Source organism: Doryrhamphus excisus, chromosome 9, assembly GCF_030265055.1.
Source record: "Doryrhamphus excisus isolate RoL2022-K1 chromosome 9, RoL_Dexc_1.0, whole genome shotgun sequence".
Lineage (NCBI taxonomy): Eukaryota > Metazoa > Chordata > Actinopteri > Syngnathiformes > Syngnathidae > Doryrhamphus > Doryrhamphus excisus.
The window spans coordinates 4,822,427-4,837,344 of record NC_080474.1 but is presented as its reverse complement, the minus strand read 5'-3'; the positions used below and the strand labels follow the sequence as shown (position 1 = coordinate 4,837,344).

The window sequence follows — 14,918 nt, the reverse complement described above, 5'->3', positions numbered from 1 at the left end:
AACCAGCCAGCGCTGGTAAAAAAAAAAAAAAAAAAAAAAAAAACTGTCACATTTGCCCCTTCCACGCTTGGCAGGTATAAGTAGCGTTCCTTAAGGTTTGCTTTAAAGACAGAAGCAATTATACCCGCTTTAGAGTGCATAAGAACGCTGTATGACATTTTACACGTGTTTCAAGACGGGGAAATACATTCTGAAAGCTGTAATACTCCATGTTAAACAAAAGCTCCGAAAAAAAAAAAGGTAATCCTCCGGCTGCATAATCCCCAAGCTATAAATTATTGATAAGCAGTGGACTCAAGAAGCCTCCCACTGTCAAAGGATGTGTACAGGAGAGCTTAACGCCCCGCATGGCATATCTATATAATTTGCATATGTTGATGTTTGGGTTGGTTTTGCTGCTTGAGCTGACAACAAATATTCACCACCATTAGGGAACAAGTGTGTTTTGCTTTTGCTTTTGCTTTGCTTACATAAAGATATGTATATGTGCATTGAAGGTCATTCTCTTAGCTTCTCAAGAGCCTATAAGAGAGATGGTCAGCTGTTTCTACAGAAATTAGTGTTAGTTTTATTTGACTTCTGTGTTTTGTTACTTCTTTCATTACAAAGGAATTCAACCTTTTTAATCTCATGCATGGTCTTGTTGGAATACAAAAAGGTGCCACACGTTGTGGTACTTTCTTTGTAGAAAGTTGCTAAACAGACATGATTAGAGTTGTTTATTATTATTATTATTATTATTATTATTATTATTATTATTATTATTATTATTATTATTATTATTATTATTATTATTATTATTATTATTATTATTATTTATGACTGGAGTTACTATTCTGTCCAGTGACCCTCTGTTTTCTCCGGGTACTCCGGTTTCCTCCCACATTCCAAAAACATGCTAGGTTAATTGGCAAGTTCTCCATAGGTATGAATGTGAGTGTGAATGGTTGTTTGTCTAAATGTGCCCTGTGATTGGCTGGAGCCCAGTCCAGGGTGTACCCACAACTGTAGTGAGCATAAGCGGTACAAGGTAACCAGGGTGTACGTTTACAACATTTTGATGTCAAGTAGGGGACCACAAATATTTGGGGTGAGGGGCTCGCTTATGTCGGCAGTCCTGGTCTGCCATGTTCTTATGATAGATATATTTATATCTATAATATTTATATTATAAATAGATAAAAGGTTGTCCAAACTTCTCTCACTGAGGGCCGCATACTGAAAAATAAAATGATGCAAGGACCGCTTTGTTGTACTAGCCAGTTATAAAAAATTTAAGAAAAAACTGCATCTCAGCTTTATGATATGGATGGTCATTATTATCATTGTTTTTTTTAATTATTATTTTCTTCTTATTTTTTTGTCATTTTTTGCTTTTTTTTCATTTTCAAAGTATTTTAACTTTATTCTGGTAAATTTGTATTTTTTATATATTTCAATATATATTATAAATATATTAAAAAATATATAATATTATATATTATAATATATAAAAATTTACCATATATAATATTTATTATATATGTATTATATATTATAAATCTCATAATTATCACTTTATTCCCATAATATTTTGACTTTGTTTCCAAACCTTTTTTTTTTAAATTACCACTGTATTCTTTTTGTTTGTATCTCATAATATTAGGACTTATAAAAAAAGTTTTTTTTTAATATTTAAAACTCCGTCCTACTATATTAGAAGTTTATTCACATTAAAAAAAATCTAGTTAGAATCCTATTTTTTTCTATTGATATTCAGATTTTATTGTTTAAAAATATTGCAATTTTTGTTTCATTATTTTCCAAGTATATCAACTTTTTTCTTATAAAATTTATTGCTATAATTATGACTTTATTCCCATAATATTTAAAAACTGGAGAGGTTTGAAACCCACTTTGCCCCCCCCCCCCGATGTCTATAACCACTCACATTCATACCTATGGACAATTTGGAGTCAACTAGTAACCTAGCATGTTTTTGGAGTATGGGAAGAAACCGGAGTACCCGCAGAAAACGCAATGCAAACGCCGCACCAAGATACCCAAGCGGGGAATTGAACCCAGATCTTCATGATCTCTTGACGGTGTGGCTAAGCTAACTACACATTCAAAATTGGTTTGTTTGTGTTGACGTGTTATAGTATTGTCAACTTCTTCACTATGCTAAGCAGCGTGAACCAATGAGGACCTTCCATGGTGATGCGTAGGGCCCAACGTTTTATAGCAGAAGAGGAGCTCTCTTGACTCATCTGCAAACTGAATTTTACCATCATTTTCCCTGCCAAAAAAAGGCGTAGAGAACCTTTTCAAGTCAGGACACCTCTAATACTCGAGAGGCGAGGAGAGATTTTAGCTGGTTACTGCGTAATATTCTTTATTTCCCATGCTACCCTGCAGAGGATCAGTGGCCTAGAAACTAGATTATGGATGGATGGCCTTCATTCCCACACAAAGTTTTCATTGCGTACGATACTGCACTGCATTTTGTCTGCTCATGCTACTTAGTAGTATATTCGTGTGTCATGATACGCATGCTGGGTAGCTCTACCCAGCATGTCTTGCAGCATTACGTTAAATTCTGCTCATGGTTCCACTTTACTTAATCGCCTTACAAGGTGCCTTTTGCAATATATCATCACTCCAGTGTGAAACAGATATGGCAGACAAAGCCCGAGGAGTGCTACCGTGCCCTTTTATCGTCCTGACATTATTTATTTGCAGCTGTCTGGAGATGCAAATAAATGTCAGTCACAGCGCAATTCTCCTTTCTACACATCCTCGCTATCCTGCACGTGTCCATTTGTTGCCGCTACCCCGCTGTTCTCCTAAGAGGACAGTGAGAAAAAGATTAAATGTCACAGAGATGACCCCTTTTTTTGATTAGTGTGCAACCTTTTTTGGTGAAAATGTGTGCACGCAAGGCTGAGCTTTGATTCGTTTAATCTGCATACCCTTGGTTGTTTTTGTTGTTTTCCGTGTTTATATTGAATAAAACCATCCATCGCTTGTTGACAACAGCTTGGCTTTAATTTGATTGGCTTTGCACCTATTTATGGATTTGATTACCCGTGTGTGGAGTTTGCATCAGACCACCTCTGGTAATTTATTTTCAGGCAACTTGGTGATTGGAAACTAGGAATTAGGGTTGGATATCGTTTACATCACAGGTGTCAAACTCAAGGCCATGGGGCCAAATCAGGCACGCCTTAACATTTTATGTAGCCAAACTTACTTAACAAACTTATGTTAAAATAATGCATGTCATAAAGACACAAAACATATGCAGTATAGTTTTCCAATGATGTTACTATTTTTTGTTTTTGTTAATGTTGACTACTTATTTGTTTTATTGTTAAGTTGTATGTATATAACAGCATATATACAGTATATATTATTACTTTTTTATGTTATTTTTCATTAAATATTGTGATTTTTTATTTAATTTGAATTGTTTATATATATATGTATACACATGCACATACACATATAAACAATATAATATATTATATAAAATTATATTATGTTGTATTGTACTGTACATTATATCATATCGTATAATATAATATGATATTATTTATTTATTTATATTTATATTTATATTTATATTTATATTTATATTTATATTTATATTTATATTTATATTTATATTTATATTTATATTTATATTTATATTTATATTTATATTTATATTTATATTTATATTTATATTTATGGCTGTCAATCGATTAAAATATTTGATCGCAATGAATCACATTTTATCCATAGTTAACTCGGAATTAATCACACATAGAAATAAGTAGGGGAAATCTTCTTGTGGTAAACGAATTCTTCTATGTTGCCAAATTTATTTGTTTTTAATTAATCAAAGTTTTCAAATTAATTATTCAAAATTAATTAACTCATTCACTCTCAGACGTTTTTCAAAAGACATTCCCTCCAGTACTGGCCATTTTAGATGATTTTGACTGATCTTTATGGTACTAGAATTATTTTTGTTATTTTTTCCCCATCATACTTCTCCTGAAGAAAATTCTCAATTCAATACTACTTTTTTTTTAATATTTAGACTTTTTACTTTTTACATAAAATTATATCTATTTCTTTTCAATTTCAACTTTGTTCTTGTAAATTTTCTTCTCGTAATTATGACTTTATTCCCAATATAACTATTTTTCCCCCAACCAACAACAGTCATTTTTATTTCTATGTTAAAGGGGACCTATTTTTGGCCCTTTTTTATTGCATTGTGGACCCCCCTGGAGCAGCTACACATGGTAACCCGCACAGGGAGCTTTCTAAATCTTCCAGAATCCGCACCTATTCCAACTGTAGTTCCTTGAATTTCTAAAATGGCCCATTTTTATTTTTATTTTATTTTTATTTTTATTTTTATTTTTATTTTTATTTTTATTTTTATTTTTATTTTTATTTTTATTTTTATTTTTATTTTTATTTTTATTTTTATTTTTATTTTTATTTTTATTTTTATTTTTATTTTTATTTTTATTTTTATTTTTATTTTTATTTTTATTTTTATTTTTATTTTTATTTTTATTTATTTTGTTCAGAGCTATCGCAAACTTCTTTCAGGGCTCGCTTGGCATCGTTTAACACATTAATACATACATACATTCTAACAACATTTATGGGCCAGAAGAGTGGATAAAGAATAATAGGTCCCTTTTAATAAATCACTCGAGTGGCGAATGCGTGGATCATTTATGCTGTATAAAATATAATGCACAGTTATGAGTAATGCTTTAAAGTTTGAGAATCAGCTATTTCACAGTTTAAAAGATGCCAAAAAGGCTATTTTGTGCTCATAACTGTAGCAGTTTTGAAATGCACTTCACACTCAAAAACAAAAAAGAAAAACACTTTATCAAGTGTGTGAAAAGACAGTTGATTACGCCTCCTTGACTGTGAAATGATCTTAACATTTAATATCTTTTCTGCAATAACATTCCACAAAGAATACTTGTTCAATAGCCTGTGAAGGAAATGTATTTTGTTTCGTTCAGCATATGTATTCTGTAGATGACTTACGTATGCACAGATATGTGGACGCATATTCGTTATCTGCATGGTTATATGTCACCGCTTTGACATCTGGAAAACGTGGAACGTATCTACTTTACAGTGTCAGCGCGTCGCTGGAGAAATCCTCTGCTTTTTGTCTTCGAATGTTCTAAACTGCAGGCTTCTTGTTCAAGGGCATCGGAAGATAAGCTGTACTTAGCGAGCGTGGACTTCATTATTAAATTAAAAAAAAAAAAAAAAAAGCAAGACTTCACCGAAGAGGCGTAACAAATTAATTTACTGACTGCAGCCGTGGATGTAGTATTCATAATAAGTACTGTGTACTTCCATTAGCAGGACATGTGAGGTGGAGGTGTAGCGATTATACAAATGACTTACAGGGATATTTTAAGTTACAGTCATTTTGTTTTTAGGGAATGACTGTTAACGCAAGTGAGTGATAAAAGACTGGAATTCTGGACACACAATGAAAGACGATTAAAAATGACGATCCAATGTGAGGTCAATACATGCTAAGCTAACTGAACATTATCGTAGCTTTGGTTCCCAAAACAGCCAGTAATAATTGAAATCCGTGAAGTAGCCAACTGTATTTCATCACCATTATTACAGTATATACTGTATGTCAGGGGTCTCAAACTCAATTTACTTGGGGGCCACTGGAGCTAGGGTCTGGGTGAGACTGGGCCACATCAGGTTTTCCAAAAAAAAAAAAACATTTATTAAAAACAGAACTTTTTCAGTGCTTTGGTTCTGATTTTCTACAAGAAAAGCTCTGATAAAACATTCCACTGTTCTCAAATATCTTCATTTTTATTTTTCTGCACAAAATAAGATGAAAATAAATAAACAAATCAAGAATAAAGAAAATCAATCAGTAATAAATACATAAATATAATAATAAAATAATAATAAAACGGCAAATAATAAAAACTTAAGAAACCACATATAGTTGGTGGGTAGACAAATTATTTCTTTCAGATTAAAATGAACAAAGCATTATTAGAGCCCTGTAGACATGACAAAACACGACTATAGTCACATTTATACTCTTTTTATTTACAACATATTGCGCAACTGCAGGGTCTTGAGACACATGCTAACTCGCAAACTAGAGAGCTAGCGACCTAAACAGTACCCTCCAAGTTATTTTCTTTAAACTTAAAAAAGCCAAAAAATTACCACTTCCACACGGATAGTGAGGATAACTATTAACAGTTATTTAACCTTTACCAAAATATAAAAAAACAATATCAAACAACTCTAATTTAGATGCTTTATATTCCAATTAGAGGGCTGCATATGGCAGTCGAGTGATTAGCGCGCAGACCTCACAGCTAGGAGACCAGGGTTCAATTCCACTCTCGGCCATCTCTGTGTGGAGTTTGCATGTTCTCCCCGTGCATGCGTGGGTTTTCTGCGGGTACTCCGGTTTCCTCCCACATTCCAAAAACATGCTAGGTTAATTGGTGACTTTTAATTGTCCATAGGTATGAATGTGAGTGTGAATGGTTGTTTGTCTATATGTGCACTGTGATTGGCTGGCAACCAGTTTAGGGTGTACCCCGCCTCTTACCCGAAGACAGCTGGGATAGGCTCCAGCACCCCCGCGACCCTCGTGAGGATAAGCGGTAGAAAATGAATGAATGAATATTGTGTTAAGGATTGTGTTTTTTTTATTTATTACTCTACTTCTTCAAATAAAGACGTTCATTTTCCAGCATAAATATATGATTGTTTAGTTGTATCATAATGTGTCATCTGGGAGACCACCACCAAAACCCCTAAATGCTAAAATCGACCGTGGATCTACAGCTAACAGTCAGGAATCAAATATTTTCACCGTCAGCTCCGATCAAAAGTACTGTAGGTCTACTTCTTGTGTTTCTATAGCAACAGTTCCCACTCTTCAAGATGAGTTACTGTATGCAGAGAATGAGGCACAGCAGCCATGACAGTCGTACCTGAGGATTTGGATTTAAACTCTTAATTAAAACACGGTGCATACACAGAAAGCTGCACATCTCACTTCCACGTTGATGATCTGCATTCAGGGTAGTTTTAGATGCACCCCCAGAAAATGAAAATTGAGGAAAATATGAAAAACTTCCACTTGGAGATGAGTAATTCTTGTCCAGTCATCCAGAAAAAATGTCACAATCTCTGTTGTAGATCATTCCGAATCCCTACTCAATCAGTAAACTCTGCTTCTTCCGACTTCTTTTCAGACTCGATGAACTGTACAAGTACAAACATGACAGTACTTATTTGTAACTTTAACATATTCTGAATAAACTAAACCTAATGAAAGCATTACCATCCTAGCATGTCTTTTTATGCATTCAAAGGCATTCAAACAGGCACTCAAACATAGAATTGTCCAAAACTTCTTGGTGAGACAAGATTATAATTATAAATGTCAATATTAGTCAATATTGACAACACAACTGAACACATTATTAAGGCAAAAAATCCAAAACTGTGTGAAAAAACCTAATAACTGTCTGGGTCAACCTTAGCGGCAACAACTGCAATCAGGCGTTTGTGATAACTTGTTCGAAACCGCATACTAACTACTAGTACTACTACTACTTCCATGCTCATACTATCCAAACACCATACTGCATACCAATCCATCAGATAGCATGCAAAGCGTTTACACTACAGCGTACTACATGATAACCCACAATGCATTGCGCTTCTACCCAAGCTGAATATTAGACCCCCTTACTATGTTATCCATCCATCCATTTTCTGTGTCGCTTATCCTCACAATGGTTGTGGGCATGCTGGAGCCTATCCAAGCTGTCTTCGGACGAGAGATGCGGGGTACACCCTGGACTGGTCACCAGCCAATCACAGGGCACATATAGACAAACAACCATTCACACTCACATTCATACCTATGGACAATTTGGAGTGGCCAATTAACCTAGCATGTTTTTGGAATGTGGGAGGAAACCGGAGTACCCGGAGAAAACCCACGCATGCACGGGGAGAACATGCAAATTCCACACAGAGATGGCTGAGAGTGGAATTGAACCCTGGTCTCCTAGCTGTGAGGTCTGCACGCTAACCACTCGACCGCTGTGCTGCCCCAAAACAAAACAAACAAAAATATATATATATAGATACATTAATACATATATCAATATAAATTGGGGCTGTCAATCGCTTAAAAGATTTGATCGTGATTAATCGCATTTGGGGCAACAGTTAACTCAGAATTAATCGCATTTAATCGCAGGTACAAATACGTTTTTTTTTTAAATCTATAACAAGTAGGGGAAATCTCTATGGACAATTTGGAGTCGCCAATTAACCTAGCATGTTTTTGGAATGTGGGAGGAAACCGGAGTACCCGGAGAAAACCCACGCATGCATGGGGAGAACATGCAAACTCCACACAGAGATACCCAAGGGGGGAGCTATGTTATCCAAGTACAAAAAAAAATATTTCACCTGCCAACATTTGACTTGCCAGCAAATGATTTGAGTGGAAAATTGTTTGCAAAGTCATTCATGGCTTCCTCTGTGAATTTAATCGTACGTGTCGTCCTTGGTTCTGTCTTTCCTTCTTTGATTGCGACTCTTACTTTTGCTTCCTTTCCAGCTTTCTTACCGCACGTCACTCATTTCCTCACAGTCTCGCTCCCCCTCGCTGTCAATCACAGCTGTTCCTGAGCGACAGAGGTGATGTAATGGCAGGCGGGACGGATCAGTGCAGGACGTCCACTGCTGTCTAAAACCCCTGCAGACCACGCTGTACACACCAAACAGGGAGGACTGCATCGTTATAGCGTGGAACTTAAATAAATAACTATCAACAGTCTAGTGCTTCAGATATTGACCTTGAACAAAAGTTATTATAATTCACTCTCCATAATAGATATTTTGAATCAAAACTTGGCTTTTAGCCCCCATTGTGTGACGCGCAGAAACTTTTTGAAATGATGAATGAATACAACTCTCGGTGCGGTGAATATTATTCCACTCGAAAACATTTTTTGTCTGATTAAGTAGCAAACTAATAATAATAATAATACATTTTATTTGTATAGCGCTTTTCAAAATACTCAGACACTTTACAGAAAAATTTAGTTGAATAAAAACAAGTAAACAGAGTAAAAGATATGTTAAAATACACCATTAATTAGTTAATACACAGTTAAAACATGAGTAAAATCAGGGCGGGGCACAGCAGTCAGGTATAAAAAGTTTAAAATAATTTAAAAACATATTTAAAGAGGTGGGTTTTTAGTTGTTTTTTGAAAGTGGGAAGGTCAGGGCAAGCACGGAGTGAATGGGGCAAAGAGTTCCAGAGGGTGGGGGCAGCGATGGAGAAGGCTCTGTCAACTTCCAAAATGTAATAAAATGCAAAATCCACTTCATTGATAGATGCCGGAATTGAGTTTGTTCCTTTTTTGAAATTATTTCAGTTGAAAAGAAAAATGGTAATGGTTTTATTTCATTTGAACATGCATCAGATTACAATTGAATGCATCACATAATCAGTTCACAGTTCCACATGTCCAAAAGGAGTAGGAAGAAGCAAAGCTTATTAAATCCTACCCCTCCATCTGGTACTTTTACAATCAGTAACTGTTACATTTGTTCACTTCCTGCTTTCCATAATATAGTTTAAGGTTGTTGTTGTTTTTTTTTAAATAATGTACCTCGTACCGAAGTACAAGGTCATATGACCATACAATGACATAATGGTCACAGAGCCTTTTGGAGTGGGTCCTGGGTTTTAAGCATGGAAAAGATGTAATCACATGATGTCAGTGAATGCACCTTACGCTCCTATCGGTTCGCTCGCGCTATTGGTTTGCTGCGAGTCGATATTGTCAAGCTAGAGTGGGAGGAGGAGCACACAACATTAATAGTTACATTTATAATTACCATTAATAATTTATATTTACGGGGCGGCACGGCGGTCGAGTGGTAGGGGCATCCAAAGTGTGGTCCGCGGGCCATTTGTGGCCTTTGGCTGTTTTTTTATTGGCCTGGAGCACATTGTAGTAATACAATTAAACTCGAAAAGTATATAATAAAAAGAGCAACAATGGACACTAAATCTTTGTAATATTAGTTAATTTTAAAAGCAGAAAGTTGAAATAGTCAAGGAAATTATTTACTAAAATTAATATATATATATATATGTATATAGTATTAGGGCTGCCAAAGTTAACACGTTAAAATGTCATGTAATTATCGTCGTAGTTGCACATTGAATCGTTTACCACAAAGAGATTTCCCCTAAAATAACCTGTGATTAAATGTGATTAATTCTGAGTTAACTGTTGCCAAAATGCGATTAATCACGATCAAATCTTTTAATTTATTGACAGCCCCAATTTATATTGATATATGTATTAATATATGTATCTATATATATATATTTTTTGTTTGTTTGTTTTGTTTTGGGGCGGCTGGTTAGTGGTTAGTGCGCAGACCTCACAGCTGGGAGACCAGGGTTCAATTCCACCCTCCGCTATCTCTGTGTGGAGTTTGCATGTTCTCCCCGTGCATGTGTGGGTTTTCTCCGGGTACTCCGGTTTCTTCCCACATTCCAAAAACATGCTAGGTTAATTGGCGACTCCAAATTGTCCATAGGTATGAATGTGAGTGTGAATGGTTGTTTGTCTATATGTGCCCTGTGATTGGCTGGCGACCAGTCCAGGGTGTACCCCGCCTCTCGCCCCAAGACAGCTGGGATAGGCTCCAGCACCCCCCACGACCCTTGTGAGGAAAAAGCGGTAGCAAATGAATGAATTTATATTTACTTAATTGACTTAATAAACCAAAGTGAGTACAACTAGTCAATATTTAGTGTGAACGCCAAAAAAGGAGAAATCTATCATTACGTCCATGCGACTGAAAAGGACTCAACTAATTCTTGCTCCGTCTGTTTTCAGAATGGATTTCCCCAACTGCACTGAAGGGGTGTTTGCTACAAGCAGCGGCGGTTATGATGGACTGGAGACCACCAGCCAGCCTCCCAAGAAGATCCTTCTATCCGTGACCCTCTCTGTCCTGGCCATCCTCACCACGTTCCTCAACTGCTTGGTGATCACCGCCATCGCTGTCACGCGCAAGTTGCATCACCCGGCCAACTACCTCATCTGCTCCTTGGCGGTGACCGACCTGCTGGTGGCCGTGCTGGTGATGCCCTTCAGTATCATCTACATCCAGAAAGAAAGCTGGTTGATGGGCAAGGCGGTGTGCACACTGTGGTTAAGCGTGGACATCACATGTTGCACGTGCTCTATACTACACTTGGCCGCCATCGCCATCGACCGCTACAGGGCTATTACCGACGCCGTGGAGTACTCACGTAAGCGTACCGGCGCCCGGGCGGGAGCTATGGTGGCGGTCGTGTGGCTGTTGTCCATTCTCATCTCGCTTCCTCCTCTTCTGTGGCGGCACTACACTGGAGATGCGGACCAGAAGGACCAGTGCATCATCCTCCACCATCACATGGCCTTCACCCTCTACGCCACACTCGGGGCTTTTTACATCCCCCTCATGCTTATCCTCATCCTCTACTATAAAATCTACCGCGCTGCTCAGACTCTTTATATGCGTCGGGAAGCTAGCCGGGCAAGCCGTCATTCCTGTATGACAAACGGGAGCATGATCCCTTCGTCCTACCCTGCCGGAGATATGGACGGAGGGCCACGGAGTCCGGAGCCGGTGAGCCCTCAAGATAAATCTTTCTCCGACCCCTCCACCGAGGAGCCCCCACGCGAAAGAGTGCGTATATCGGTAAAAAAGTTTCACTGCAAGTCCCGTCGTCATGACTCACGCAGTGAGTCACGGAGGAGCCAGCTTTCCCAAGGACCACGCATCTCAGGCTCCCGGGAACGCAAAGCTGCCTCCACGCTGGGATTGATCATCGGCGCTTTTGTCATTTGCTGGTTGCCCTTTTTTGTCAAGGAGGTGATTGTCAACACATGCAGCTCTTGCAGCACTTCCGTGGAGACGGCGGACTTTCTGACATGGTTGGGTTACCTCAACTCGCTCATCAACCCTCTCATCTACACCATCTTCAACGAGGACTTCAAAAAGGCTTTCCAGAGACTTGTCCGATGTAGTAGTTACCTCTGATGGTTAATGTGGGAATGATCTCCATGCCAATAGTGGTACAAATGGATAATTGGAGTAGTGGAAAAAAGGCTGACTTGCCGGAAAGGGAGAAAAAAAAAATCTCCAAGCAGCGTTTTCAGACACACACCACGAGGCACTCGAACCACCTCAAAGCATCATCAGCAAAGTGATTTGCCGCAAAGAAAAATGTCCAGTTCCCATTTCCTGTTATAAATAGAATAGCCTGAGATCTTATTGATGTTAATTGGACATTGACATGCTGGGTTTTTCTTTATGTACCTTTTCCATGCCAAGTTTCTCAGCGCGGTGATCCATTTATAATGTCTGAAATAGCAATCTCTTCAATGAAATGGCCTCTCTTCTTTCTTGTCCAATCTGCTGACTGGAACACAGAATGTAAAAATGGAGAAGCGTTGTGGGGGGGACGTCTTTTGAAAGGAATATTGCACTGATTGGCTATTGGGAGAACTGGGAGTTTGACGGACACTGGTTAAATATAGAGTGGAACCTCGGTTAACGTTATTAAAATAATCCTTCGTTTAGCGTGGTTAATTGGTTCCTGACCCAACCGTTATAATTGAATTACCGCCAAGTAGGAATATTTTGTAGATAAGAGAAAAGACCTTCTAAAATAACATTATTAGAGCTCTCTAGACATGAAATAACACCCCTATAATCGCCTTTACTATCCTTTTACCCAATATAGTCAACATAATATACAAAAATAATACAAGGCATGAATAAAATTCATACTCATAGGTGTAAATATGTTCCAATGTGGAACTGAAAGCGACGTCGGGGATTCGGAGTTGAGTTTTAGCTTAGCGTGGGTTACGGTCACAACAAGTAGCCCATGTTAGGGATTATTGTGCCTGTTGTGAGCTCATGCAATAAAAGCCTGTTGTTCTTTTCGAAATCTGGTGCTTGTGTGTCTCACCCAAGATGACAGTAACATTACTGACATTACAGTGTAGAATACTACGCTGTCTACTAATACGAACGCTATCATCACAATGTCTCTGAATGCGTCTTCTAAATGCCTTATATTTTTATTTTATTTCACTTAACCATTTTATAATGCTTGATAATGCTTAATTTAGACAAACAAAAAGTGCAAAATGTGCGTACATGTGCAGATTTCGGAATAATAATTGACCACAAAACAGCATAATTTATTAATTAATACATTTTTGAAAAACTGTGATAGAATGAAGCCACAAAATTTGAAGCGGCGAGTAATCCATTCCAAAAGGACAGACTTGATTTTCCCACAACTGACCTGTTAGCATGTTTGTTAGCATACTAACAGCAGCCTTAGGGTCGCGGGGGGGGGGGGGTATGCTGGAGCCTATCCAAGCTGGCTGTCATTTTGTGATAAATATATTAACAACACGATAAAAGAAAACGTACGCAAACTGAGGCAAAAATTTTGACATAAACTGAAAAACATGCTAACCAGGGCGTACGCTAACCGAGGTTGCACTATATTTCTTTGTTTTTTTACTGCGCCTTGCCTTGGTGTGTACGGTAATGAGCTCTGTCAACGATTACAGAATAAATTTGCAGAATTTACCTTGTTGGTGTAACAGTACACCTGCTCCTTTTTAAAGCAAAGGCACATGGTTCAATCCCAGGAGGAGGTTTGTAACCGAAATATGTGTATAACATGGTTAAATCTGGGAACACTGTGGCTTTCTTTGGTGATTTAAGTGAGGGTGGATCGGTAAAAACGAGACTGGATAATTGTGTTATTACTGAATGAGCAGCTTTGTGAAGTAAGGGCCGATAAAGTTTGAATGGAGTCATTGTTCCAGCGCAATTAAGCAACTATTTTTGCACAACTTGTAATTTATGTTTCTTTGCTGGAGGTATATATTTATTTATTTACCTTGAGAGCGTTTAGCACCCTGCATCCCATCTCACTCCCACCACTTAGCTAGCATTAAGGTAATGAATGTGAAAATCACTGGTGGAGAAATCCTCATTACGCCCACTCAAGTACTTGAGATAGAACTACTACTGCTTTACTGCCTCCAAGAGGGCAGATGGTGTGTTGATGGAAATATTGGAGATGAGTCAAGTGTGAGGGTGTACCATATGATAAGACCTTCCAGGTAAAGACAAGGTGTCTCATACAGTATACTGTGTCTTATGAGTGATCGTTGTATAATGTTCCTTTGTTTGTTTGTATGTCACCTCATCAAACACCAATAAACGATCATCAGATTCATGAATGGAACTGTTTTCTCTTTGATTTTGTTCAAGTATTACACAAAACAGTAAGGCACATTACTCCCATAAGTGCTGCTCCATCAGATTAGTGATTATTATCCATGGTACCTATTGCTTCAGCTGCCATTGTTTACTACTATAAAGTGAGTGGTTGGGCACTCTCGGGAAACACTGCCTCCTAGCGTTTCAGATGAGAATTACAACGCTAAAATCCTATTATTTTACATACTGGAAGGTTTTCGCCAAAAAAGTAATGAAATAATTGTGTTAGATTTCTGAAAGGGGTGGGGGGTCACTGGTAAATTGCCCATCACTGATTATATATATATATAGCTCTCAGTAGTAGTAGTTTTAGTATACCTGTACTGCGTAAGTGTGCCTAATGTTGTGTCCGATAACTGTTAAGATTCCCATTTGTGTTGTTAGTACTCCCCCTTCTGGTAAATAGAAATACCGCAGTCTAATTGTCTTTTTTTTAATTTTTACTCCTTATCGGTAAGTGCAAATAAATTATTCCTAACGAAACCGATATA

General features: G+C 37.5%; 1 protein-coding gene across 7 annotated transcripts in view; it reads left to right on the top strand.

Moving 5' to 3' along the window:
* Positions 1–14,379, top strand: part of htr1fa (5-hydroxytryptamine (serotonin) receptor 1Fa) — a 67,776-nt gene extending 53,397 nt beyond the window's left edge. For 4 of the 7 annotated variants that reach the window (XM_058082657.1, XM_058082655.1, XM_058082656.1 and 1 more), the window contains one exon: positions 10,962–14,379. In XM_058082657.1, the coding sequence (XP_057938640.1) occupies positions 10,963–12,153 (1,191 nt within the window). In that variant the 5' untranslated portion in view covers position 10,962 and the 3' untranslated portion in view covers positions 12,154–14,379. Of the gene's footprint in view, positions 1–8,653; positions 8,973–10,961 lie in introns of those variants that run through there. The other 3 variants (XR_009131696.1, XR_009131699.1, XR_009131698.1) reach the window with 1 other exon arrangement.
* The last annotated feature ends 539 nt before the right edge of the window (positions 14,380–14,918 follow it).